We start from the raw sequence: 27710 nt of genomic DNA on the forward strand, positions 1-27710 counted from the left end.
ACTGCCAATGCCTCAAGTATTTCAATATGAAGAAACATATTAATCAATCCGAGACAAGAGGGGAAATCCACACTGAAGGTTTTGGAAGAAAGCTGGAGAATCAACTCCTTCCCACCTTGGAGATTTGAGGTCTTCCCAAGCAAAAGCCACCAGTCCTCATGCTACCCTCACTTCAAGAGAAGCCAAGGAGGCATTCCCAGGTTGCTTTGCTCTTCCTTCTTTGCTAGCAGAGGCTGTACTTGGATCTATTAAAGTCCAAGCAAGAGGGGAGACTATACCATGCCAAGTGCCTGAAGGGGAACAACACGCGTATTTTGGGCTCACTGAATAGTCTGGGATCATTTGAGCAGCACCACTGCAGAAGCTAATGAGGTATGGAGTTAACCTGTCCCTCAAAGAGTAGCTCACTAAGAAACCCCACTGAAAGTTGAGATATGAGTAAATATTGTTGCAGCCCTGAGACACCGTGAAGGGCAATATACAGAAGTTTTAGATAAATAAATAAAAATAAAATACATTTTGAGGAAAACAGAACACAGCATGAACATCTCAGGCTACTGGGTATGATATGCTCTTGCTAAATACTAATCAAACTGATCTGACCTCAACTTGTTCATGTTTTCTTAATATACAGCTATATTTTTGGTGGTTATTTGGCTACTCAACAACTTGGTCTGTCTTGTTTCTTTTCTCCTCTGTTATTAGGCTGAGCAATTTCCTTTTGAATACCTTAGGCTTCTGCATTTCACCTTCTGACATTACTGTTTTGCCCTTAAATTGTATACATGCTAATTATGTCTGCAAAATAAACATACAAAATGACAGTTCACTGTGTATACATGTGGCAACTTCAAACACTATAGCTTCTTTTCAGTCCATGAGCTTGGACAAACTTATCACCGAGCAGCCAACAGTTGAAGACAGATGACATAATGAGTCATCTCCAAAGAAATATTACATGAAAACAAAACCCCAAGCAGCCCAGCAGGTCTCCACAAAGCACTCTTTGCTCTCGGCACATATTACATAATTGCCACAGAGAGACTGTATAGGACTGAATAGTCACTGGCGTTATCTAAGCACATAATTCTTACGAAAGACGTATGTAGACACGTCTGCTTGCCCAGCTCTAGATAAAGCTGTTTCTCAGAGCCCCCTCTTTTCAAAGAGAAATTAGCCACCACACAAAGGAAAAGCATTGAGGATTACAATTGCGACCATGTCAGTCACTGAGAGCAGCTTCAGCCTCTTGGAATAACAGGCAAGAGACTAATTCTAGAGTTGTTTCTGTTGAATACAGCTGTGGCCAAGCCACAAAAGCTACTCAGGCCATCTCTGAAGGCAGAAAGACGTGGCTGCTCCCCAACCGAGAGACCTCCCAGAGCAGCAAGGGAGGTCTCAGCACTGCCTCAGTTTTCACAGATGGAGCGCAGGAGTCTGCCTCTCCGGAAAAGGCACTAGACCGAAGCAGTGTGTTTGCACAGAGACCAGACAGTGATCTGTGTAAGTGTTCTAACCACGTCCTCCTTTTAATTCTGTTCCTGGTCTTCCCCTATTTGGTTTTTCTTCTTATGGTAGAGCTTGGACAAGGCATGGCCCTCCAGAGTTGGGCCATCATCCTAACAATACCCATCATCCTAACCACTGGCTGGGGCTGATGGGACTTGGAATCCAATAAAATCTTGCGTCCACAAATTTCCAGGCCCCGGCTTATGGAAAGTCACTCCTATTGACCTGTCAAAAGGTGGTCTTCCATACAACCTCACATGTCTCCCCAGCAAGTCACCTCAGTCCCACTTCCCCATATATTAGATGGTCTCTAGATGCCATCTCCCTGCTTCCTATGGGCAAGCCTCCAACTTCTGTTACCCCCAGCTCTCCCTTACACTTTCATTCTCCTTCTCCTGTCTCTAATTAACCAGGCAGAATTTGGGGAGAGGTTTAATTCCTTCTCAGTTGAGGTCCTTTACTATGGCTCCTGTTTGTTATGCCACTGAAGACACACTATTTCTCCTAATTTAACCCCCTCCACATTCCAGTTCTTTATCAAAAAAGAGATGGATTGACTCCATAAAGGAAGGCACAGCCTTAAGATTACAAGAGCTGAGCTGAGCTGAGCTGAACTGTCGGACAAGAGGGCAACCATTCTAAATTCAGAGGTAATTTAAAAGTGCATAACAACAATTTGCCATTCCATAAAAGTTATCACTCTTGAAGCATAAAACAAGTTAAATAGGTTTTATTTATATTATTACTTAAAACAAGATGACTGTTTTATAAAATCAAATACTTTGGGCTGAAATGACAGACACCACACAGGTACATGCAAGTACCAACCCTTGGTATGTAGCTTCATTAGTCACCAGCTAAGCCATATATGCATTTAAAAAGGAATACGGTCTGTTCACCAAACTTCAGCACAGATGCTCATTCTCTACTTCCCAGCAACCCTTCATCTCTGTTGCCCAAGCAAGGAAACTCCATATGAATTCCAATTCATCTAGCCAAACCCTCTCTCCCTCCCTGTATGGTCGGATGCTCGGCCTCCTTCCCTTCCCTCTCCCAAACACCAACCCCTGCCACACAGTTCACCCTCCCTTCTTGGTTCCCACCCCTTCTGCACAGCCCAAATTCCAGCCTATCCCTCCTCCCAGCCTTTCTTCTCCATCTTAACTCCCCCTCCATTTTCACTCCCCACCACCCTCCTCAAACTGCAAACAAAACAGGATCCCTCCGTGGGCATTCCTGTCTCAGACCCCCACATTCCTCCCCGCTCGATTCCTCCAACCACCTCTTTCTTCCCCACTCTTTCCCTGCCGCTCGTCCCCTTTAAGCACACCCACTGCAGTCCCACGACCTCCTCAGCCCTCCCCTCTCCCTCAGGTTCATTTACAACCCGCCCGTCTTCCTCGGGTAAGGAACGCGAGGCAGCTCCTGAGGGTCACCTCTCTCCATTTTAACGTCACAACAGCCCCGTGAGGTAGGTTAGGCTAGCAGTACGGAGAGCAGCACCTCGCCGCTGCGCCACACCGGCTCTGGCCACCCCAGCACCGGGCCCGGGCCCCTCGGGACGTGGCTCCCTTCGTAAAGGGGCCGCCCTTCCCTCCTCAAACCCCGCCATCGAGCCTCCGGCCGGGCGAAGCGGCCTCGTCCCCCGCCCGGCCCGGCCCGGCCCCCCGCCCGGCCCCCCGCCCGGCCCCACTCCCGCGACTCACCTCCGCGCCGCCCGTCTCGCCTCTTCCCTGGTCGCGAGTGACTGCACCCGCCCGGCGCGCCGCCGCTCCAGCACCATGCACCCGTCCGCGTGAGGCCGCCGCCGCCAGGCCGCGCCCCCTCGGCGCCTCGGCCCAATCCCGGCCGCCGCAGCGCCCGCTCCGCCCCATGTTGGCCGCCCCGCCCCGCGCGTCACCCTCCGACGCACCGTTCATTGGGCAGCCGCCGCCGCAACATACAAGCCGCCGCGTGACGGCCGGCCTGGCCCCAGCGGGCCTCCCCGCCCCTCTCCGCCGCCGATTGGGTCGCTCCGCAGGAGCATGCAGGAGGCCGCATGCCGCGGCCGCACCCTCTCCGGGCGCCCATTGGCTGCAGCCGGAGCTCCACTCCCCATTGGCTCGCCCGGAACCTGCCCCCTGCGAAAGGGAGTACACGTGCGGCGAGGCTCACGCGGCAGCAGCTGCTGCGGATGTTTACACTTTGCGGCGGGGCGGGGCGAGACGGGGTGGAGCTTCGAGCGGATGACCGTTGGCGATGGGGGCGGGGCGCCGACCGGGGGGCGGGGCCGGCTTTTCGTTTTCGACCTTGTTCTTTTGCGGGCGCTATTAAATCCCCCCCGAAATTAGGAAAAAAAAACCTGTGACCCGATTAGGGTCATCTTTCTTTTTAAATTATATGCAGCTGAGCCGATATGAAATATGTACACCCCGATTTTAAAATTATATTTAAATCATACATATGAATAATTCAAATTATACATACAAATATTACTAGAGCGGTGCAGCCCTATACGTCCATGGCGGCCGAAGCAACCAAAAGCCTTGGGTGACACTAGAGCTGGTGTGTGTGTGCGTGCGCTGGTTGTGGTTTTCTATGAGGTGTCTGCAAAGATGCAGGTCACATTCAGGCTTTCTCACATGCTGCAAATATGCTGCTTACCGACCAAAGCCCCTATTTTGTACTATATGGAATGTTTCCATATGATTCAACAATTACCTTCTTAATTGTGGGCATGTCGTGAGTGGAGCCGGGGGTCAGACTAGATGGCCCAGGAGACCCCTTCTGACTCGCTCTGTTTCTGTTTCTAGTTCTTGATTAATTCACGAATGCATAGACCTCCATCTCGCAGATCTCTTGTCCAAAGGTTTGCCTTCAGCAAACACATATGCAAGACTTAATCACTGCCCATTCTCCGGACTTTTGTGAGAATATTTTTGATGCTTAAAGACTGGAGGTGCGGGGAGAAATCCTAGACCTTCTGAAGCAGAATTGGAATGATTACCATAAGGCAGCACCCAGACATGGTAGTTTCTAACTGAAGCCTTTTGCAAAGGACAGAAAGTCCATGGGAAGGGAAGTAGGGCGCCCACCCCCTTCCTTTGGGTGCCGCCTCCACCCCACCTCCCTGCAGGAGGGCAGCGGGGATCCCATCCCACGCCCCGGATCAGAGAGCGCCCCGGCCTTATCCTGAAGCGCTGCATGCGCCGCGGCCCCCATGGCACCCTCCCTCTGGCTGGCAAGCCATCTCAGCAGAAAAGCAGGTTTGCGCATGCCAGGGCAACCTCTCCCTGCACAGGGACCAGCAAATCACAGCACAGGAAGATGGGTCAGGAGGCAAGCACATTTTGTTCCATCTGCCTGTCATTATTAATAGCCAAGCTTCAGGGCCTAGCTGTTCTCTTCCACCCACACGACCGCGAAAGCAGCTCTTCCAGTCCTGCCGTTGGGTGGCCCTGGAAGGACGCTGCCCTGTTCTGCGCCGGCATCCGCCAAGCTGAGGACTGCGCTCCAGACCTCGGATGAAGTCTGGCCTGCAAACGCTTGTGCCCAGCTTGCATATCTTGAGGAATCAGGAGTGTTTGCCTGTCTTCCTTCCTTCCTTCCTCCCCTCCCTTCCTTCCTTTCGTGTACTTTAACCAGACAGGCGGTATTAAACTTCAGTTCTGTGGGGCGCAGGCGGCACAGGTGGTCATCCTGCTCTTCCCCAGACCACCTGGTGACTTCCCAGTTTTCTTCGCTCATGATGCCATGTGCAAATCTTTAAAGATTCCTTAGGGGCACTATGCCCTTTAAAATAAAAATTGCTGGGATTTGGGCCTCCCCTCTTTGCTTTCGGCCCACCACTGTTCAAATGCAAACCCCAGAAGTATCACCCAAATGGAATTTGGCTCTTGGGCATAAAGGGGTTGGACCAGGCTCCTGAACGAGACCGTTCTGACCTCAGTGTGGCAGAAGCGGACCACCATGGCATTGTGAGGAAACCTCTCCAAGCATTGCATCAGGAAACATCAACCAGGAAGTTGAGCTTTGACTTTTTTTAACTTCTTGCCGGCGGGTGAAACTGGCAAGTTTTAAAGGCTTGTCCGAAGCAAGAATATTTGTTCGCTTTGCTTTGGATATCTGAATATTTGTTTTGGATACAGGATGTTCCTTAAAAGTAAGAATGCATATACTGCTGGATTTAAGCAATAGAAGGGCATAAAGAATGATTATCACAGGGATCTTAATTTTTAAATTTTGATCACAAATTGAGAGGTAGAATTTGAGGGGCATTAAGAATTCCGCTAATATGGAAATCAGGATTTTTTGGACACCGTCCCAAGATGTCTGTAGTGGATGGGTTAGAACACCTTTTAATTAATAAATAATAAATAAATGTATGCAAAAGGCATCCTTCAGATTTTGCTGTGTGGCAGTTTCTTTGCCCTTCCTGTGGACGCAACAGCATGGAAGAAACTTGGCTTCTCAGACTTCTTTGGAAAATAAACAGAGATTTTTTATATCCAAGAGGTTCTGTGTAATGCACTATTAATGTCTAATAGGCAAATGGGAAAATTGGGGAAATTAGTTTATGGGAATGTTAGAATTTTGCAATAAAGATTATTGCTAGTAGTTGGCGCTGTGAGCGTTAAGCCCTTAATGTTAGACTTTATGAATTCAGTGTCTGGTTTTGGTTTGCTGCATCAAAGCAGTGTCTTGTAAACTCATTAAAAACTGCAAACCATGTCACATGCTTTGGACAAAGATTTTTTTTTGCCGCTCCACCAAAAAAAAATAAAAATAAAAATCAGGCAAGTCCAGCACTTTGCCAAAGTTGCAGATCCATCACAAGGAGTGGGCAAGAGTTTCAGCACGGGCAAAACACCACGCCGGTGCCCAGGGAGCCACAGAGTAGGTTTTCTGCACATGTCAGAGGCAGTGTCGCTCAATTAACACAAATTATGTTGCACTAATGCCGGGGGGCTCTAATGTCACACCTGTCGCACCAGCATGTGCAAAGGAATCTTCCCAGAAAACCTGCTGGGCAGAGTGTCCCTCCTGGCAGTGTGCCAGGGACCCTTTACACCTGAGCAATTCCATTTGTGTTTGTGCTGCGACATCGAGGGCCTTTTGGTGTTGCTGTCAGATACAGGCTTGATGGCTTTCTCTGCAGAGGCCCACAAGCTGGTTAAGCATTCAAAAACTCAGGCACTGCTTGGAGACGTTGCGCACTGCACCAGACTCCAAAGTCTATTTCAAGCACTTGCTTCTTAAAGATTTCGATGGCAGAGCTCAGTATAGGATTAACTCAATAGTCACCCAAGCCAAAGCCCTCGATTCTCCCGTGTTTGATCAGTGCACACTCGGCCAGCAAGTCATCCTGAACCTCTGTTCGTGGCATTTGAGGCAATTGGGGCATGTCCAGGAACCGTCTTTGGCAGCGCACAATTTACGTACAAGCTGGAGTCGTCACCTACAGGTACAATGATGGACCTGCGTATGCAGAAAAGCACCTAGCCTTGCTTATCTCTGGTAGGCCAAAACTTGCTCAGTGACCTTAGCAAAGCCCACTGGAGCTGCCCCCCCCTCCATATTTAAGGCACTACCGGTTTTTATTCAGTCATCTGGCTTTATGTGTTTTATTTAATAATCTGATGGATTTGGTCTGATCCAGCATGGCTTTGCTTGTGTTCTTGTCCCTCACAAGATCTGGAAATGGATGTTTTTAATGATTTGATTTGTTTCATTTGATGCTAATTTCCACAGATAGGGGTAAATACAGATACCCATTTTGTATCCATTTTTCACTGGGTGGCACAACAGTTCAGATCATTTGGACAAATGCCCTCTATTCCTCAAACTGTTTCACATGCATAACAGAAATAATTGCTAATTGCTTTATCCCCACCTCTCCTCCCCCCCCCCCACCCCGCCATTTGATGTTGAATTTTAGCCTGCAGAGGGCCATGCGGCCATTGCAGACTAGTAAAGTAAGACCCATCCTAACCCAAAGGGCCAAGATGGGTTGCATCCGATGATTATCCCACTCAGAGAACATTGAAAAGAATGGGTTTCAAGGTGAACTAACATTGGATTCAACCCAATATCCTACTCATCCTCCCTATACTTGGCCATGAAGTCAACCAGAATCAATGTGTTTTGCATTATTCCCAGGAAAATGTACAGGACATATTTGGTAAATCCTTAAGAGTTATGTTAAGAATCACACCTTGGGGTGAGAAGATGAGGAGGTGTGTATATTTTTATTTTCAAACCTTTTACGAGGGAATTGAGTGCAGAAATGGTGTGAATTACCCCATCTCAACCCGAAGTGGCTTTCAGCTGCCTTTCCAAGCATCTTTGCCATCTGCTTGCAGGATTAACTCAATTTGTGGATGTAGCTAGAATTGTAGTTAAAGACAGTGTATACTTTGCAGCAAGCAAGAGGAATGGTTAGCTCAGGTCTTGGACATAGTAGAAACCAACAGACTTGTTCCAAAGGAGATACGCTCGATCGTTTCTCGCACTGACAGATGAACTCCGCTGGTGGACTACACGCTGTGAAAGCAGGGTTTTCTTTAACGAACGGGCTTGATTCAGGCTTACTCACATTTAGAGCAGGCCTACTGAAATCATGACCAACTTAAATCCCATTATTTCATGGGATTTTTCATGGGGTTATCTTCCCCTCCATCACTTTAATTTCAGCTGAAGGGAGCTTTTCATGTATACACTGGATTTCAATAGGATTCCTTGTGCGCAGGAATGTGGAAGCCGTAAGCCACAGGGCTGGGGTGACATCTTTCTCACCAGCTGTACTTTTCCGAGTATCTTTTCAGCTCCACTACAGCCCTTCCCCACCCAAAGCGGTTTCTACTTGCCATGTAAGCCCTTCGCAGTCTAAATCGTGGTGACGACAGAGGGAAGCTTTGTGATCCACAAACCTATTAATTTCCATGCTGCCCAATTGCCAAAACTCTCTGGGCCATTTACAGCTGTGTACCACGCAAATGATGGTCTTCCGTTTAAACTTTTCTTCCCATACAAGCAAAACCCAAGATGTGCCAGGTGCCTTGCCCACTGAGGATTCTGGGATTTGTAATCCAATACTTTTGGAGACCAATAGATTGATACACAATCTCTCCAACACTTGGTACTCAAGACTAAGCTACCTCACAGGGCTGTTGTGGGGAAAATTGGAGAGGAAGATGTACGCTCCCTTGTTTCTTGCAGGAAACAGGGATACAAATGAAGAATATGGAATAAAAGTAATTGTTAGTATTTGAAGTTTCCCCCAAAATGCCCATTTACATCTGGGGAAAAAAGTGGCAGGCACAGACTGAGAATCTGCCTGAGGAATGGGCTATCCATGCTTTTAATCAGGGGCCTGCAGCCCTTTTGGCCCGGGGCCCACTGGGGAACTCAGGAAACTGAAGCAGCACCAAAGGGTGTATCTGGCGGGTCGTGACTTTGACACCTACCTGCCACTATGGATCTTGGGCTGTCCTACTCATCGAGAGCGTTCGCTGTGTTTCTTGGACACCGCAAGGCTTCTGCGATGAGGGATCAATGCAATCCGGCTGACTGCCAAATGCTTCTTTTAAGGAAAAATTCTGGCCATGTCCAGTAGTAGCTGCTTTTTTGCAAGGTTGTTTTACAGATACATTTTACATTGGGACAGTCCTGAATGTTCGCTGATGTAGATGTGCTTTGAAAATATTTGCCCACTTCATGTTAATTCACAGAAAACATGCACATGGTGGGCATGTCGTGAGCAGAGCCGGCTGGAGCTGGGGGTCAGACTAGATGGCCCGGGAGACCCCTTCTGACTCGCACTGTTTCTATGTTTCTAAGATTCCCTACACCCTCTGACAGCGAAAAGGCTAATATTGCAAAACTTTTAGGATAAATGCTCACCTCCTATCGAGCAATGCTTTTTGATGTATGGTTGGACACCCACATCAAATGGATATTTACTGGGAGTTCTGATCTGTTTTGGCTGAAGCCAGCGTACAGTTGCTAGAAAGCCGTATGCATTTCATTCAACTCCGTATACATATATTGTAAAACATTTTTTTCAAAGTACAAATTAAAATCCAGGTGCCCAGAGGCACCACAATGCGGGTGCATCCATAGGTGCTGTGAGGGGTGCCCAGCACCCTCCTTTACATAAAGTAATGAAAATTGAGCCAAAGCAGGTCAACGGACAGACAAGCAAGACAAAAAAATGGGCTTTCTCCACAGGGACATTTATTGAACATTATTTTCTCTTCCAAATGTCTGTATTGTTTTCACAGCATAGTCACTCGGAATTCTGTCCATATTGGGTCCCACCCCTTCCTGCATGACCCAGGCCTGCTGAGGAAGAGGGAGAAGGGGGCGGGCAGGAGACGCAGAAGCAGAAGAGCCTTCCCCAACCCGCACCTGCCGGACCGGCTGCTTTTCCGGGCCCATCCCTTTCTTTCTGGCCAAAGGTTACAGTTTACACTTCCTTTTTCCCTGAACCAGAGGAACTCTGCTCAGCAGCTGGAAAGCAGCAGTGACACCTGCTGTCCAGCTAAAGAAATGCAGCCCCTTTCTCTCCCCCCCACCCCACCTCCCACCCGAAGAGGCACACACCCCTTCTGCGCCATGTATGGAAGACGAGACCTCCTCCTCGCGCCGCAAGATGCTACCTCAAGCTCGCCCACAGCCACAATCGAGAGCACCTCGACCTCGAGCCTCTTTCCCAGCCGTTCCCAACCCAAAGCACCCGCCGAGAATCATCAAGGTCCTTGGCAAGGGGATGGAAGCACCAAGTCGTCCGACCTCCTGGCTCCCTTGTCCCTCCACAGCGAGAGCTAGGATGGCGTCAGACTTGTGGTTCCCCCCCGGCCCACCCCCAGGTACAAGCACTGCCCCAGCCCCGTTCGTGCCCAGAGAGACCTGCGGTGTATGCCACGTCTTCCCACAAGCTGGCAAGGGCACCCACGCTTCCTCATCCCGATGCCGACACAAAGCTGCGCTTCTCCTTGCTCCTTTTGGAATTCCTTGGGACTCAGAGAGCAATCGGTACATAGAGAGTTGACAAGGAGAACCATTTTCCTCTCCGTGGGAGAAAAGGGAGGGGGTATAAGGGGAGAGAAGGGGAGGAAAGATGTACCAAAAAATAAAAAAAAGTCACACCAACATTATAAACAGGCCAAGAAAGATGGCAGTTTGTGCTAAACAGGTATTTGGAGAGAGAGAACACCACAATTATCACGATTACAAAGTCTGCAAAGCTGAACTGGTTGATCGTGGACAAGGATGGAGCAGTGGGGTAGAAAGGGGTCCCCCAACAGCCAGTGGTCACACTGGTCTCCCCCTCTACTCACTCTCCCATCCCTCGCCAGCAGTTCCACTCAGAAGTTGGAGAGAGCATACCTAAGCATCCTCGTATGGGCAACCATACAAAGATGCAACATGCTGACCTACATTTAATTCTCAGGACTGGGGGGGATCTTTTCGAACCCTGTAGACTGAAGCGTAATTTTCCCTACAACATGCCATTTTACAGTCCCTCCCTTGCCCAGTCCCTCTCTTCCCCGACATCCAGGCGGCTAAAATTGTGCCAAATTGCCATGTCACCTCCCTGCCACTTCTGAAAGGAACTGACGCCTCAATCCCGCCTTTGCTGTCATTCCCAGCTCATGCACATGGGAAGTTGTTCAGTTAAGGGAAGGCAACGGTCCCTCCAATAACCGTGCCTCCTTTATGGAAAGTGTGGAATGTATTGATCATTCGTCATTTATTTTTTAAAAAGTGAGTGTGTTTATTTCCATTCACGATAGTCATGGCAGGAAGTCAGCTGCCTCTCCCTTGGTCAGGGGACGAGGCTCGGCGAGGTGAGGCGCAGGAATGTTGCAGGGTGTCACACAGCGCTGCCCCACCCCCAGATTTGAGGGGCTCTAAGGTGTAATGTGGATTACTTTCAAGATACAATACACAGCACAACTCCAGGAATGTTACAGAAGATCACAAAGGGTGTGGATTTTTCTTCCCCTGCAAAAGGGACAGTAATGCAGGTAGTCTGGGCAAAGAAATGCATAACACTCAACTCAGAGGCAGCAAAAATTTTGCCCAGATTGCAAGAAGGTGCATGTTTAACGCACCTCACTCCCTATGAGGCGTCCTGACATTTTAGAGGTATGGCAAAGCGGGGGGGGGGGGGGGAGGTTCTACAGTCCAAGATGGGGCACCATTCACCATGAGCATCCAGATGACAGTTTGGAAAAGAGGAGGTGCTTAAGAGACAACTAATGGGGAGAATGGGAAGGGAACTTGTGATTGTGGGGAATTATTGGTCCTTGACGATTTGGTTAAAAATCAAGACACTGAAAAAACAGAGAGAGAGAGAGAGACAGAGAGAGTGAGTGAGTGAGTGTGTGAGAGAGAGAGAGAGAGAAAGTTAGGGGCTGGCAGGAATACAGGAGATTCCATGACACATGGAAAGTCTAGTAATAAATCTACAAACAGACAAAATATAATATTATATTATATATATATGTATAAATAACAAATCAGGCTATTTACAAGACACCCACACGCAATGCACACCCACACACACAGGGGAATTGGGGGAGAGGGTATAAGGGATGCATGGGGGGGGGGGCTGGAAGATATGGCTGAGATCTAGATGAGGGAGGGGAAAACTTCGCCCCCACACCTCTCCCGGCCGCTGCTCCTGGATGGGAAATGGCTCCATAAATTCTACTAGGTGCTGAAGTAAACTGCAGGGGGGGAGGAAAAAACAAAAGGAATTGTTAATTGTCTCAGATGAATTAGGCTCCCCTTGCAGCACAACATCAATGCAAAGCAACAGTGATCAAAAGCAGAGCGCAGGCCCAAGGAAGCAACTGCAGAAACACGAGCCATTCCTCAGCTCTACCTTGGCCACTGTCAGCTCTTCCCCGTCGCATCCCCAGAATGCATCCTGACCTCTTGCAAGCAGTGGCACGGGAGGGCTTTGCATCAGAAAGGTCTGGAAGCACAACCCTGCAAGGAGCCACTGTGTGCATTGGGACTTACGCCCAGGTCGAGGGTGTGTCAGGGGGATGTCGAACCTTAGAGGCTGCTGCAGGCTAGAAGTTAAATAAAAGGCATGGCCTCTTCCCGGGCCCCACCTCGCCCTCCAACCACGCGTCCTGGTTGCGTGGTTGGAGGGCAACCAGGCTTCATTCCTGTTCAGAGATGGGCCGGCCTCTTGCACAGTTTCGTTCCTGCCGAAAGAGCTTTAAGCTCTTCCTGCAAGCCGGCGGGTGGGGAGCAGGCAGGACAGGGGACGAGAGAGATCCAGGTTCCTGACCACGAGGGTCACGGGGTGACTTGCATTCAGGAGCATAGAATGGAGCTATGTCAGTTGCCTTGGATTCCTCCCAAGAGGAAAAATAGTAGGATAGAAATGCCATGTAATCATGCTAATAAGCTAAAATATGGTGGTCCGGGGTTTGGGGTTATTTTGGGGGGGGGTATTCTGACCCTGCCCCAGTTATTTTCGGTCCCAGCCCACCGCTGAATTGAACAGGTCCTTGCACTGAAAGAGCATGGACACTGCCTAGAAGACAATTCCAGTTTGGGTGGACCAGAAGGCCCTCAGAGAAAAAGCCCCGCTGAACCACAGCAAGGTCCGATCCCGCCTAATCTTGGAAACTAAGCAGGGGCAGGCCTGGTTGAAACCTGGATGGATGGGGGACTTAAATGTTGTGAATTGCTCGGCGTTTCAGCTACAGGCAGTACAGAAATGCAATGCAATGATAATAAAATAATAATACTGTATCCTGGTTCCTGCACTGGCCTCCAAGACTTCTCCAGGAAGTCTCCAAGCAGGACATGAGGGAAACGGCCTTCCTCAGCTCTTACCAGCCCCAAAGGATCTGATCCCAGGAATGCACCGGTGCACCCTCCATGGGGCACAAACCATTTCATCTCATCTGGATCTATGGGGCAGCCCCACAAGGATGTGCACGATGTCCTTGCCCTCGAAGAGTACATCAGCCGCATGCTGCCAGGAGGGCCAAGTGCGTGTGCCCCCACAAGACCCTTCCAAGAGGAAGCCTGTCTGAGGGCACAGGGGAGCTGCCGACACCCGTGCGGGGGCGGGGGGGGGGAACAAGGCACGCTGCGAGGCGACACATATCAAGGGCGCCGACTGGGAGGGCTTGTCTGCACAAATGCAGAATGCGGCAACACATGGTCTGGAGCATTTCAAATCGGAAGGCTGGAAAAGGAATCGCTCAGCGGTGTACCTGAGTCCGTAACAGGAGCAGGGCCTCAGCCCAGCCGGCCTCCCCACACCCACCCGCCTTTGCTGAACGGCAAGGGGCGGAACTCACCAATGATGACGATCAAGACAATGGCGCATATCACTCCCAGAATTATCATCATCTGCAAGTGGAAGGGGAGAGAGGAGGCGCGTGAGCCAAGGAAGGCGGCAGCGTGAGAAGTCTCGTGTCTGGGAGCAAGCAAGGACGGACTGGGCGGCTTGAGAAAAGGCACTTGCGGCTCAGCCCTGCTTAGAAACTAGACGCTGACTGAGTGGAGCTCTCACAGGCACCCACTGGCTGCAACTGACCGAGTGATGAGGCGCCTGCACTCTGCACATGCTCAGAGACCCTCTCATCGCACTCCATTCAAGTGCACCCAAGGATAAGCTTGGAATTAAGCCCCGGTTTGCCGGGCTGAGTGTGGCCCGACCTCCCGCTCCAAGGTGGCCCAGTGAACATCTTGACTTCAAGGCGGCAGGGACTGACAGTCCCAGGACAGGCACGGGAGTGTGAGTGGCAGGGCGGAGCTTCCCGTTTTACCGTACCTTTAGATTCTTCCACCAGTACTTGCGTTTGAGCTTGGCTGCACTGGTTTCAAACTGGGACGCTCCAGCCTGCAGGGCGTCAGCGCGGTCGTCCAGCTCCGAGAGCTTCTGGTCCCTCTCGAGGACTTTGTCCACATTCACCCGCATGATATCCACCACCTGGCAGAGGAGGAAGAGAAGCGGGCTGGGGGTTATCCACACAGTGCAGCTGCCAGGCACGCTGAGGCACCCACCCCCAGCCTCCGCTTCCTGCCCACAGTTCTCCACGCGCTACAGAGAATGTCACGGGGTGGGGGGTGGGGAGACCCTGGTGCCAGGAGAGGCCGCTGCACTCTTGCCCTGCCTGTGAGTTCCTGTGGGGGGGTGGGGGGGTGGTTGGCCCCTGTGTGCACAGGACACCGGTCTGATCCAGCAGGGGTCTTCTGTTGGCACGCTCAATCTGGACATCAGCTTGACATCAGTAGTTTTCTGGGAGGAGGGTAATTTTAATAAAAATAAACTTGCGTAACTGCGGACACTCTTGAAAGTCCATTCTGACCCTCCTCCCAGGAAACTTGTGGATGGGCAAGTTCAGCAGAAACCTCCAGGTACCAGCACAATATAATCAAGCATCTCCCCATATTAACTGCACAGTGCTTACAATCTGCAAAATGTGCTTATCGTTTCTGCTTGTGCAGATGGCCTGCCAAGGGGGGCATTTTCACAGCCAGGAAACCCTGAAACTCATCTCTGACACTCATCGGGCAGCTTTGGACATGTCCCTGTCTCTCTGAGATGCAAGCCTTTATCTTTGCCCTCTAACTCTTCTTTCTTGCCCATATACACCCCCCTTTCAAGCCTTATCACAGCTTGCTGCAGCACGCCACAAAAGGACAGTCCCTTTCTTCTGTCTGCCCACGCTCCTACAAAATCCAGGGTGGCCCTCCTTACCCTACCGTCACTGCTGTTCCCTTATCCCAGATACATCTTTGCCTGCAATCTTTGCTATTCTGGCTCCACCGGAAGTCTCCCGTTCCCTCAAAAGCTCTCTTTTTCTCCCCTGCTTTTTCTCCCTTGAAATCCCTCTCAGAAGACCTCCACAGGAGCAGGGGGGGTTGCTTCACGCTCACATTCCTGCACCCAAAACACACCCCGCAGGGCTGGTCATGCAGGAGAGGATGCGGACCTGCTCTCCATTCCTCCAGAGGGCAAGATTAAAACTGAGGTGAAAATTACGGGGAGGCGGATTCCAGACATACTTTAGGAAAGCTCCCTGAATGGGAAACAGGCTGCCTCAGGAGATGGTGGGTCCCCCTTTGCTGGAGGGACGGCACTCCCTGGGAGATGCCTGACTTACAGACCCGGCACTGAGTGGGTGAACTGGAACGGAATAACTTTGCAGGCCCCTTCTGGCTCTTAACTAAGACGGAGGAATAAGGGCAGTGCATGTTTTATCCCACGTTTTTGCACCAGCCGTCATAGGAAAGTTAGAGGGAGACCACCTCAGAATCTGCTCCCATTCAGAGGGAGGGCTTTTCACCCCGCTCCCTGTTTAAGCGCACACAGTGGTTCTCACCTCATCGACCTGGGCCTGCGTCTGCTGGAGCCTTCTGTTACTGGTGAGGTTGGGGGGTGGGGGTGGGGGGCCACCTCCCTCTCCTCCAGCAGGGGGGGTGGCAGCAGGAGCAGGAGCCGACCTGGAAGTGAGAGAAACGAAGATGAGTCACTGCTTTCCCACATTATATTTTGCAGCCTTCTCGAGACGACCTGTAGGCCTAAGAAAAATGGTAGCAGGGCAGCCAAGAACCCAGGGAAAGGCCCTTGTCTTGTCCATGCAAGCGTGATCACTGTGTGGCCAAAACCATCTTGGGCACAGGAGGGGTGGAGGAGCACGGCGGAGGGGGGGAACAGCCTAGCATACACCCATCCCTCACTGTACCTTCACGACGAGGCTGCAAGGGAGGGGAAATGGGGAGCCGTGGCAACCCACCCAGGGCACCCTACGGCCCGGTGCAGAGACGAGCTCTGCCTCTCCGGCCCACACACTGCAGTGGGCATAAAAGGGAGGAGAACAGGCCAGGGCACCTGAAGCTGCAGAGCTGACCAAGGCCTTTTACTGGGCACAGAGCAGCCTTCCCCAACCCTGTGCCCTCCAGACATGCTGGACCACACCCCCTGTGGCTGGGAATGGTGGACTCGCAATCCAACACATCGGGAGGGCCAGAATGCTGAATTTGGCACAGGAAGGGCCGAGTTCAAATCCCTCGTCAGCCACAAGCTCTCCTGGGCTAGTCACAGATGCCTCCATGGGATAATTTTCCCGGAACAGAGCATGGCATGACCAGGGAAGAAACAAGGAGGTAACAGTTAGCCAACATCTGGATTTTAAAAGTATTTAGCAAAGGAACAGCAGACAGGCCAGTGGCCTGTCTAAATAAGAAGCCCAAATTCCTTCAGAAAGAGGGAACCTCTTTGCTACTGCTTGGCAGAGATGCTCACTCAACATCTGAGGATAAAGACAGCTTGGAAGAAGCAGTTCCACATCTGCCTCATGGGCTCTGCTCTTTGCAACGGCATCCTCTGGCCCAGCGGCCCAAGCTGCAGGGCCTTCTCCGCAGACGTGTCAAGGCTTTGGAAGAGGCGCCCTTCCCCTCCGCAGTCATTGGGGCTCCCTTCTTTGCCTTCCCTTTTGACTCAAGGAGAGCATTCTTATTCTGACGGGCTTTCTGGACACCGATACTGCTGGCAGAAACAGGCTTGATTTGATTGCTGCTGTTAGATTTTGCATTATGTTGATCTGAGTTCCTGGGATTTGAACTGCGTTATATTCTATAATTCTGAGCCAGCTCAAGCCATTCTTGATTGCCAGGTAAGTGGAAAATTCAGACAAACCGGAGGAAGAGGCTATCCTTGAGTATGGGCGACCTCCAGGATCAGAGGCAATACGCTTATGTCTTCCAGCTGCTGGGGAACATGGGTGGGAGAGTGCTGTTGTGCTCATGCCCTGCTTGTGGGTTTCCTGTGCGCAGCAAAATGCTGACCTCTCAGTCTGATCCAGCAGGGCACCTCTTAGCAGCTTATGAAAGAACAGGTTTATACTGAAATATTATTGGCCTGGCACTTCAGTTCCCCAACATCTCCCTCTATCAACGTGCTCCATCAGTGACAACACTGGCAGACAAGAAGACAAAAGCAAAGCCTTCCGCCATGCGCTGGCATTTGCAATTGCCACGGGCAGCAAGGAGAGCTGGTTGCTGCCACCTTCTTAAGCCCCAGGTATATTCTTTCAGATCCCCACTCTGCTACCTTTCCAACCAACGTGACGCCCATATTATGGCAAGACAAGGGAGGGTCACAGCTCAGCACTGGACCCCTGCTTCGCACGCAGAAAGTCCCGGCTCAATCCCTGACAACTGCACGTGGGGCAGAGAAACCCCCTGCTGAAACCCTGCAGAGCCACTGGTGCCCGCCAGCAGCAGCAATACCCGCCTGGATGGACTCATCTTCTCCCTCAGTATGAGACAACTCCCTCTGTTCTTGGACAGGTCATTCCAAGCAGGCCAGGGCATGGGTGCGCCACAGCCACGGCCACAGCTGAGTTATACCTCATTTGCAACTGAGGACACCAGACTAGGTTCGCCTGGAGTGGTATTTGGCTTGCTGCTGCTATGGGCATTTAAAAATCAGTCCCAGGGCCTGCTCGCTAAGTGAGGCTGCTTCTACGCAGTGCTCCAGAGGGAAAGACACCCCGCGGCAGCTCTGGCGGTGAGTCCCCGGAAGGGAGCCTCGAGTTATTATCTCCCCTTTCTGGAGTAGCTGAAGAGCAAGGGGAGTACTGAAAAAGTTTGTGCGAGGGGTGGGGGTTGCTAAGCGTCAATTCAGCACTTGCATGTGAGAGGCTCACACTGGAAAGGGAGAGAGGTTGGCTGGCCCGCCGGCCACCCGCCCTCATTTTGATGTGTTTACTCCCTTGCTCCCCCTCCGTTCCTGATGCTTTGGACCTGCACCGCTTGGTCTCTCTTTCCTTCTCCAGGACTTCTGCCCCAGCCCTTTGCCACTGAGGACGTATTACCCACAGGAAACTTTGTCCGTTAATTTCCTTTTTCTAAAATGGGCCACTCCCTTTGACAACTGAAACTTACAAGGCGATTGACAAGCAGACAGAGAGAGAATTGCAACTCCAGCGGAACAATTCTGAGTCTCTGAAAAGGAATACGAAAGCGCGCGCGCGCACACACACACACACATCCTGGGAGGGGCAGCGCAAGGGAGACACCAGGAGGAAATGAGCTTCTGCCACAAGGACCCCATGGATGCGCACTCAGGTGGGCTGCTTGCTGGACAAACTGGCACAGGTATTCCACAAGGTGCTCCGCCAATGCCCCTCCACGCACAGCTTGTCCGCAAGGCTAGCTCAGTGTGATGTGCCAACCAGCCAGAGAGTATTTAGAATTCCATCCGACGCTTCCCAGCACTAAGCCATGCCTTTCCTACCTGCAACTAAACCCATTTTACTTAAATGAAACAAAAGTATTTAGAATAAAACACCTCGATGTATAAACTGCAAGCTCCCTCTCAAAGAAATATGACACACTTGACAGTTATTTTTAAGAGTCGAATTCACAATTCTGCTTTTTTATTTATTTAGTAGATTTAAATCCCACTTTTTCCCTATAACAAACTCAAGGCAGCTTACATCATTCTCCTCCTGCGACTCTCAATCTTATCCCCACAACAACAATTTTGTGAGGTAGGATGGGCTGAGAATCTGTGACTGGCCCAAAGTCACCCAGTTGGTTGCCTGAGTCCCAGCCCCGTATTCTTAACCACTACACCTCACTGGATTTTTGTCGCTTTAAGGGCCAAACATGAGAGACCCTGTTGGGGGGGGGGCTTTCTATAAATACCCTGGTAGGGTAAGATAAGGGGCTGTGTAACACACAGAGGATTAAGAACAAGGGCTCTATATTTAATCCCTGGGAAGGGAGACCTGGACAGTTTCATATAAACCAAGACTGGCCGTAAGAACTACCAAGAATGAGCTTTGCATATTTCAGATGGCTTTACGCAGAAGTTCTAGTCAGCTGGGATAGACAGAATGCCAGGATCCTAAACTGAATTTAATTTTCAAAATAAAACTGTGCTCTATGCATAACTGATCTCATCTGCAAATGGGGGGAGGGAGGGAGGGAGGGAGAGAGAGAGAGACAGAGAGAGAGACAGAGAGAGAGACAGAGAGAGAGACAGAGAGAGAGACAGAGAGAGACGGACAATCCAGAAGTATGCCTACCCCCATCCAGGACTAGATGAACTGGCAAAACAGATCGAGATTAAGCAAAACACTTCACATTCCTACCCTGCATCATCCATTTCCTAGGTGCCGTAAACTCCTCTAGCTCTGACCAGCCCTTGTTTCCAGGGCTGGGCTCTCCGTCGCCTGATTCTCCTTTACAAAATACATGGGGGGGGGGGTGAGGGAAGGAGATGAAAAAGCAAGCAACAAAAATGGATGACTGCAATATTCAGCAGCAAGGGCAGGGATGCAGTGCCCAGTCCCCAAAGACCCATTTCTGAGCGCCTCCTATTCTCAGGCAGTGACGTCACCCCCTGCCCTGAAGGGACAGTCAGTCACACTCGACAGGGAGGGCGGTCAAGTGATTCCGTGCAAAGTCAGAAAGAGAAACTGCTGCAGAAGCAGGAAAAGCATCAGGTGATGGCACAGAATAAGCACATCAACACACTGTTTCTGCTAACAGGGAAATGCACGCCAAGGGGAACAGCCAATGATGGCTGGAAGGTTAAGAAAAAAATTGGCAAGTTTAATGTCGGTCTCCCTAGGGAAGAAGTTCTAGTCGGGGGGGGGGTGGCTCCTTCCTAAGTCCCCCTCCCGCACATCTTGAGCATGTGCCAAAAACATTTCCTGCTGCATTGATCCAACAGAAAGAAACACAGTGGCTTGATTTTAATGGAAATCTTGGGGTGCAGTCAAAAGCAGTGTCTGCCGGCTGTATCCAGAATGTCCATTTGGCATCATCAATGCAAGTGCTATCCTTGTTAGGTGAAAAGGAGCGTGCCTTGGAAGGGATACTGAGCCACATAAATCCAGAGGACCCCTCCCTTTTCCTGAAGCCTAACTCTGCGAAGGGAAACTTCAAAGGCAGGAGTGCGAGCCCTCTTCCAGCGCAAGGGCCAGATTCTGCTTCAGAGCTGGGGAGCACTTTGGGGGGCAAAAGGGTAAAGCCAAAACGCAAAGTAAAAATTAAAAAACAATGTCTTTTAGCTGCGAGCTCTTACTGGTAACTGATCTTTGGAGGTTTATCAACCATGGGAAAAAAGATTTCAAATGCCAGGAAAGCACCAAAGGGTTGGTGGTGGAGGAATATGCGGTGTAGCCATCTGGGGAACTCCAGAGATCTGGGTTGGGGTAGCAGGTCGGCCAGCCGCTCTGCACCATTCTTGCAAGGAAGGCCTCATCCCCACCAGGGGAATGAACCCGCACTCGGGCCGCTTCGGCCTATACATGCTGTGCACCCCATCGCTTTCTTCTCCGATCCTCCCTCCCACTTGAAATACCTACACACAGATCACAGGAGAATCCTTCTCCCTGATCTGTTTGCTCTCTGTGGAGCAGGGGACGGAGGGTCCCCTACACAGAAGTATTCAGCCACAGGAGCAATCTGAGGTGGCCCAGTCCGGATCTCGGCAGCAGGGGAAAAGGGAGCAGCTGGGTGGGACGGAGCAAAGCGGGAGGAGTGAGGTATACGCAGAAGGTCCAGTGCGAAGGTCCAGTGCTCTGCAGTGACTAGGAAGATAATAAAATATGCAAAGTATCTGATATGCATGTGTTTTTTTTCCCACTGTTATCTACATTCAATCCACTCTGTCTCTTTGTGCCTGCTTGAATAACATTTTTCCTGGCACCTCTCTCTACAGATAAGGCAAAAATATTCTGCTCTGTCCTACTTTGTTACAAAGGCAGGCTATGCCATATCTGCCTTGAAGCTGGTCTGAACAAGCATTCCCCCTTGCACCCACAAACAAGGGGTTGGATTCGGACTTAACCATGCCTAGAGTAGACCCACTGAAAGCCATGGATCAAGTCAGCCATGATTGGCTTAGGTCCCATGGTTTCTGATGGCTCTGTTCTAAAGGTGACAAACTCAGGATCCAGCCCACTGGTGTGAGATGTTGCCAGTGAACACGACGTGTGCGCAAAATGTTTGCACTGACAGCAATGCAGGCATAGCTGGCCGACCCACATGACCAACCACCACCTAAAGCTGAGAAGGACTGCAGTGGTTCCTGACAGGTCAAGGGAATGGGTGCTGCCTTTGGCCCTCTTTCTTGGACTCAAACAACCGGTCCTCACAAACAAGGAGAAAACACCGGTGGGGTTTTGGCTTGCTCAAACCCCCACCAGCACCCATTTCTTGCAAAAGCAATTACCTTGAAGAGAGGGGCTGGGATCACACAACCCCCCGGCCCACTGCAGCTTCCAAGGCAGGCCGAGTTGCAGCACAGTGACTAACAGACTTGTGATGAACACGTCCCAGTAGCCTGCTGGCTCATCACCCTAAGATCACGCAAACCAGGCCAGGCATTTGTATTCTGAGCTAGGCCTACTTACGTCGATGCACTGCAATCTCGCTCTACGTACAGCTAAAACAGGACACAACTCAGCACCAGCATTTTGGATATGGATGAAGCTTGTTTAAGCTTTAAATTTTAATTAGGAAAAAGAAAGCAAGCTTGCCTCTTAACAAGCCACAAAAGAGATGTGTATTTCCTGCTAGAGACTCTCCTTTGCCATGCCAGTCATTTTATGGAGCACAAGGACTTCAGAAGTAGTCGCCCTACCACTGAGCATGGGCACAGGATGAGAAGAGGGGCAAAGCTCACCGTAAGATCACCTGTTCTGCATGTGGAGGTTCCCAGGCGCAATGCCCCATTAAAAGGCAGCATGTTGCAGGAAACTGGGGGAAAGAACCAGGCCTGCTGAGCTGGAGACAAAAGGGTTTGCTGTGGTGGGAAGGCACAAGACGCAGAGGGAACCCCAAGTTAATGCGTCACAGCAGGGGCAGCACTGCAAGGATCCTCTTAAAAAAAAAATACCGCATTGGCCAGTGATAGCAAGAAGGAATGCACGCCCGACAGAGAAATCCATAGAGGCATGAACCCACCTAATATACACAGTGGCTAAATAACAGACGTATTATTCCATCCAGACTAGGGGCAGTGGACGTACTGGCAGAGGGTGCTTGTAACCTGACACATCAGGAGATTGGGAAGGCACAGGTTGGGAAGGCTGCATGAATATGGAAAGGAAGGCTGAGGAATGCAAGCTGGGAGCACTCCAGGACTGCAAGCAAAAGCTCTCCTAGGGTGACCAGTAATCTCCTCCAGGTGAACAGGTTTATTTATGAACTATAAGCTCTTCTGGAGGTTTATCTGCAAGGCTGAAACGATTAGTCTTCCAAACATGACAACACACCACTAAGAATGCAGCTTGTGTCATCTTCTGACTATCCTTTTGTTCAAAATGCAGCAAGGTCACATCAACAATTGGAAAAAGGAGAAGGACCCGGACTTGTTTACCAGTTGCTTAGAACAATGGGCTTTGTCCTACATTTTGCTGGGCCTGGCCCTGTTCCTCTTCTTCTTTCAGGTCAACCAATTGCTGCTGCGCCACACTCTTCGGGGAGCCTTCCTGGAGCCCTGGAACTGCCACTGCTGACTGGGCCCAGCGAATCGAGCAGCTAAACCTCCACCCTTCCCCATCTTGGGCAAGATATGACTAGCACAGGAAAGTCAGAAAATACTCTGGTGTCCTTGCCATTCAGCCAGGCTTATTTGTAAGCTGCTATGGGGTAGGGAGCATACATAAATGACCCTATGATCTATGCTTGTGACTCTGCACAACCTGGAACACCACCTATCAAATTGCTCATTAGAAGCCAAGGACTCATTCAAGAAGATGGGGAGGAGGGAGAATGATTTAGTCTCTCAAGCAAAGACCCCAAAGAATTCACTACTCCTACAATTTGGAAGGCATTTCAAGTTCCTAACCTGTGCATCAGAAATGTAAGGCCACTCAGGTCACCAGGCCTCCTTAAAGGTTTATGTGGGGTTTTTAATCCCGAGTTTACTTCTGGCACATGGGCAAAACAGCCTTTTTGCCCCCAAAATATGTTTCAGAAAAAGAGCATGAAGGCTCAAATGCAACCTGTACCTCTTATAAGAGGTAAAATTAGAGTGGGAGAGGCACAGAAAGATGAGGAAAGGCCTGCTGATGTCCAGAGCAGACAACAAGCTGCCCAAGGGAGAACCAGAGCTTCCAAAAAAAAGGAGATGAAAAAGGAACCGAAATGGAAAGCACCTTTTGGAAGGGGAAACTATCACACTGCACAATTTAGTTGTGTTCTCACACCCTAAATATGATGAAAAGAGGAATAAATGTGGATAGAGGAAGGATGGAAAGCCAGTGATAACCCTTGAACTTGCTATATAGGTTTTCAGCAGATGCTGTTAATGTTTAAATGCAAGTGGCTGGTTTCTGTATAAATTGTGCCACTTGAAATCCACAAGCTAGACCAACCCTTCCCCAACCTGCCACCCTCGTTGTGCTTTGGATTATAATTCCCAGCATCTCCAGGCACCACACCCATGTGGTATACCAACTGGGAATGATGGAGGTTGGAGTTTGACTGCTGGAGGGTGGCAGATTGGGGAAGGCTGCTCTGGGTATAGATATCAGTAATACTTTCAAGATCTGTTTAATGCATCTCTGGTCTTTACTGTGTGTCCATGCATTTTTCCTATCCTCTTCTTTTTTCTGTACATCAAATAAAAACTATAAATAAAAAATGCAAGTCAACTTACTAGAAAGTTTTTTTAAACCTTGTGTATCATTACCAGTTAAAGTATACTGGTGGATTTTAATGGACAGAATATCACCATGTGTCTTTGGAGTATAAACTTTATTATTAATTAACATATGAAAAATTATACAGAGTCAAATATGACCAAACATGCATGATACAAGTTTATAATTTGATATCTGCTGATTCTACACATGCAGGCCCACCTTCATTTAAAAATTACCTTAATTTAGCAACTATTTTCTGTGCCTGGAATATTATGCCGCAATATTGTCTACATGGGACAGACAGGGATAGACACAGATGAACACAACCTCTCCAAATGGCACCCAAAGCAACCAGATTCTTCGTTTGTTCCACCCAAATCTAGCCAAGCTTCCAGAGCAAACTTCCAATTTTTGCATCTCTCACCCTTAAATTAATTCTGAAAAGCTAATACCCCACAGTGCACACAGAAGCTGAGCAATTCTCACCCGGCACTGCACAGCATTTCTGCACTTGAGGGAACCAATGCTCCTAAGCGCCCCCTCCACCAAGAACACAGTCAGCAAAATCTTTTTAGTACAAGCCGCCAATCTGCTCATTTTTCCTTTTCTCATCAAAAAACGAGGAGGCAACTGGCGTTCTTCACAGACATCGGCTGCATCCGCAATGTCCAACCGTCAGCGATTTGGGAGCTACAGTCCAACACACCTGCCTCCCCACATCTTTAAAGGATGTGCTCCTCTTCAACACCACTATTTCTTAGTCATACAAGTCACAATGGCCCCCAATACATTCTGCCCCCTCTATTCCATGCTTTTTCAACTATGTAGGTCCAAAATCCTGTTTTCCAATCCTTCTCTCTCCCACTTGCCGAGCCGGGGTTTTTTGTAAGCCCCCCCCCCCCCGTCCAGAATCCCAGCTCCAAACCCTTCCCCTCTACCACACCTTTCCCCACCCTCCTTCATTCCAACTAATGCAGCTTTTTCCCCTGCAGATGCTCCAAGAAGCAAACCACAGAGTGAGTGCATGGAGGGCGGGGATCTCCATGACAATTTTTATTTTTCTGATGGCGCATAAGGGGAGACATCACGTAGGCACCAATCGCGGCAGCCTGGGTTTGGGAAAAACAGCATGCATTCCACCAGCACCCTCCCACTGCCTTAAAAATCCCCAAAAGGGTGCAAGGAAAGGTTCGAAGGAAAGCAAGGCTAGTGTCACTGCCTGAAGAAAAAAGAGGGTATTTTTAGCGTCATCCCTCCGCCTGCCTGCGTTTGCAAAATCTAAAAATACCCAAAAGGGTACACAGGGGAGGGGTATATCTGCCTTAAAGATGTCCCCCACATTCATCCAAACCTTCCACAGCAGGGCTATTTCTAATGCTTATTCACATGAAAAAAATGGGAGGGGTGCACCTGGTTGGTTGTGTTTTCGAAGCACCTCTCTTGCTTTAATCATTTAACTTAATCATTTAACTACCAGAGCAGAGGTCATTCACAGGTGGGGCAAGGGCAATGTCCTCCCCCCACCAACACACTTTACTGCACAGTAGGATGGGGAAGAGTCTGACCCCAAGAAAACATTCCCAAATCTTATTTTTAAGATGGTGCTACTTACACAGGTTCTGGAATCCATTGCCCAGAGGTACTTTCACAGAGAGGAGCTCCCACTCCCAAGAGTAAAAGGAAATAAGGGGAAGAGAAACCATCTACAATCTAAATAATATTAGACTGCAGTATGCAAATGGATTCATTTCTAGCTTTACTGATAAAAATTGATTTTTTCCAGAATAAGTCCAGGGGCAGTATTTCCCTCCAGACATCCTGGCTTTCTCCAGATGATATGAGGAGGGAGGTCATGCATATTCGTTTATATATGGGGGGGGCAGAGAAGGATCACAAGATGACCTCATTTATTTCCCGCAACCATGCGAAAACACAAGTTAATTTCTCCTCCCGTTTATTCTGCCCGACAGTGACAAACCGAGAGATCGTCAATTTTCTAGACGCTTTCTGGGGCGGGGTGCAGAAAAGCTGGAGAGGAGATACAATACTGTAGCCGATGCATCACGACGATTCCATACATGATTCCCCTGCACTAATTTATCCCCTGAGATTTGGGTAAGAAAATGGCGATGGAGGGCAGCGTTTAAAGGAATGCCGCCCCCCCCCCCGCCGCGCATCCTGCCCTGTTTGTCCGGGCGGAGGGAGCAGCCGAGGGCGCGGCGCCCCCTTCGGTCTCCTGCAGCGCCCCGCGCCCTCGCCCCACGGCCCCGGGAGCCCTCGGGTGACACGCGCGGGCGGGCAGGGACACACGAGCAGCGGCGAGCGCGTGTCGGCGAGAGGGCCGCGCCGGCGCGCGGGCCGTTCCCTCGCCCCCCGGCCGGCCAAGCCCCCCGAGGCGAGGCGAGGCGAGGCGCCCCGCGGGCTCGCCGCACGCCGCCCCAGCCCGCGCCCAAGCCGCGCCGGGGGCGCCCGCCCGGGGACCGGCGCCTTGCACCGAGCGCTACTTACATCTCCGCGAGGGCGGGTGGGGACGCGGTCTGCGGCGGAAGGGCAGGCGGGCGGGCGGGCGGCGGCGCTGCGGCAGCTGCGGCTGGGCTCGCGCTCCCGAACGCTGCGGCTCTCTCGGCTGAGGCGGGAAGATGGCGGCCGGGCTGCTCACATCCGGGCTCTTCGGGAAGGGAGCGGGATGGGGCGGGGGCGGGGCGGAGGGGGAAGGGGCCTCGCGGCCGCCATGTTGGCGCGCTGCCTTTCTGCCCGCGACCGTCAAGGTGACGGTGACTCACGTCTTCCCCTTTCACCACACGCCCAGAACACAAAGCAAAACAAACCCAAAAGCCACCCGCGCAAAACCAGACACAAACCAAACAAAAAGCCTGGGCGGGGTGGAGGGGGAGATGGACGCAGGAAAAGACCCGCGTAACATGCACCGCTTCGGGTGGCCTTTCGCAGCCTGAGGTAAAACCGTCCCCAGCTTGGCTCCTCTTCCTCTCGGAAAGCGCCCGACTCTTCCCACACACAGCGGGGCTCCAAGACCTCCTAGCGCGACCTCTCCAAGCTGGCCCTCGCTTGGGGGGTCCTCAAAGGAGGACGAAGCAGCCCACTCAGAGGCGGGTTTAGGCCTCGGTGCGGAGGAGCCATGGCCACCTCGCACGGCAGGGACGCGAACAGCCAGGCTTCAAAAAAGGGATTTCCCTCGTCTTCCTGGGAGGCCTTCCTGAAGCAGGCCAAGGGGGGAAACAAGATGGCGGACCGCCGGCTCCATGCTCTGGGCCAATTTGGTTCTTCCTTAGGGTTGAAACCCTACTCAGCTTTAGACAGGGAAAAGTCCTACAACTCCCAGCATTCCCCAGCATGCTGGGAGTTGTAGGGCTTGTTCTTCTGCCTCAACATCCATAGGATTCTGTCTTGAAAGGCTGACAGATGCTATGATAGCTAAAGAGAACCTCCATGTCCAGAGGAATTGTACCTCCAGATGCCAATTTCTGGGGCCCAAGAATACAGAAGCATGACCCTCAGATGCAACTCAGTTAAAACTACCCTGCATGGGGCATGTGACCCTCTCCT

At 50.7% G+C, this 27710-nt stretch overlaps 2 protein-coding genes across 5 annotated transcripts in view; both read right to left on the reverse strand.

Annotated features, from left to right (window-relative positions):
* PER1 (period circadian regulator 1) overlaps positions 1-3317 on the reverse strand; it is a 29319-nt gene extending 26002 nt beyond the window's left edge. The window contains exon 1 of one of the 3 annotated variants that reach the window (XM_044417289.1): positions 3216-3317. The gene's annotated coding sequence lies outside the window, so the exon portion shown is untranslated. The remainder of the gene's footprint in view (positions 1-3215) is intronic. The other 2 variants (XM_044417286.1, XM_044417285.1) reach the window with 2 other exon arrangements.
* A 6384-nt stretch (positions 3318-9701) lies between these two features.
* On the reverse strand, positions 9702-27012 carry VAMP2 (vesicle associated membrane protein 2). 2 transcript variants are annotated; one of them, XM_044417161.1, is made up of 6 exons: positions 27008-27012; positions 26655-26814; positions 15858-15978; positions 14303-14461; positions 13827-13878; positions 9702-12224 (listed from the first exon to the last, which is right to left on the reverse strand). In XM_044417161.1, coding segments are annotated over exons 2-6 (351 nt in total). In that variant the 5' UTR covers positions 26657-26814; positions 27008-27012; the 3' UTR covers positions 9702-12207. The 2 variants fall into 2 exon arrangements, with proteins under 2 accessions (XP_044273096.1, XP_044273095.1); XM_044417160.1 differs by lacking the exons at positions 26655-26814; positions 27008-27012 and adding an exon at positions 19638-19666.
* Between the last annotated feature and the right edge of the window lie 698 nt (positions 27013-27710).

Source organism: Varanus komodoensis, unplaced genomic scaffold, assembly GCF_004798865.1.
Source record: "Varanus komodoensis strain SLA01 unplaced genomic scaffold, ASM479886v1 scaffold87, whole genome shotgun sequence".
Classification (NCBI taxonomy): domain Eukaryota; kingdom Metazoa; phylum Chordata; class Lepidosauria; order Squamata; family Varanidae; genus Varanus; species Varanus komodoensis.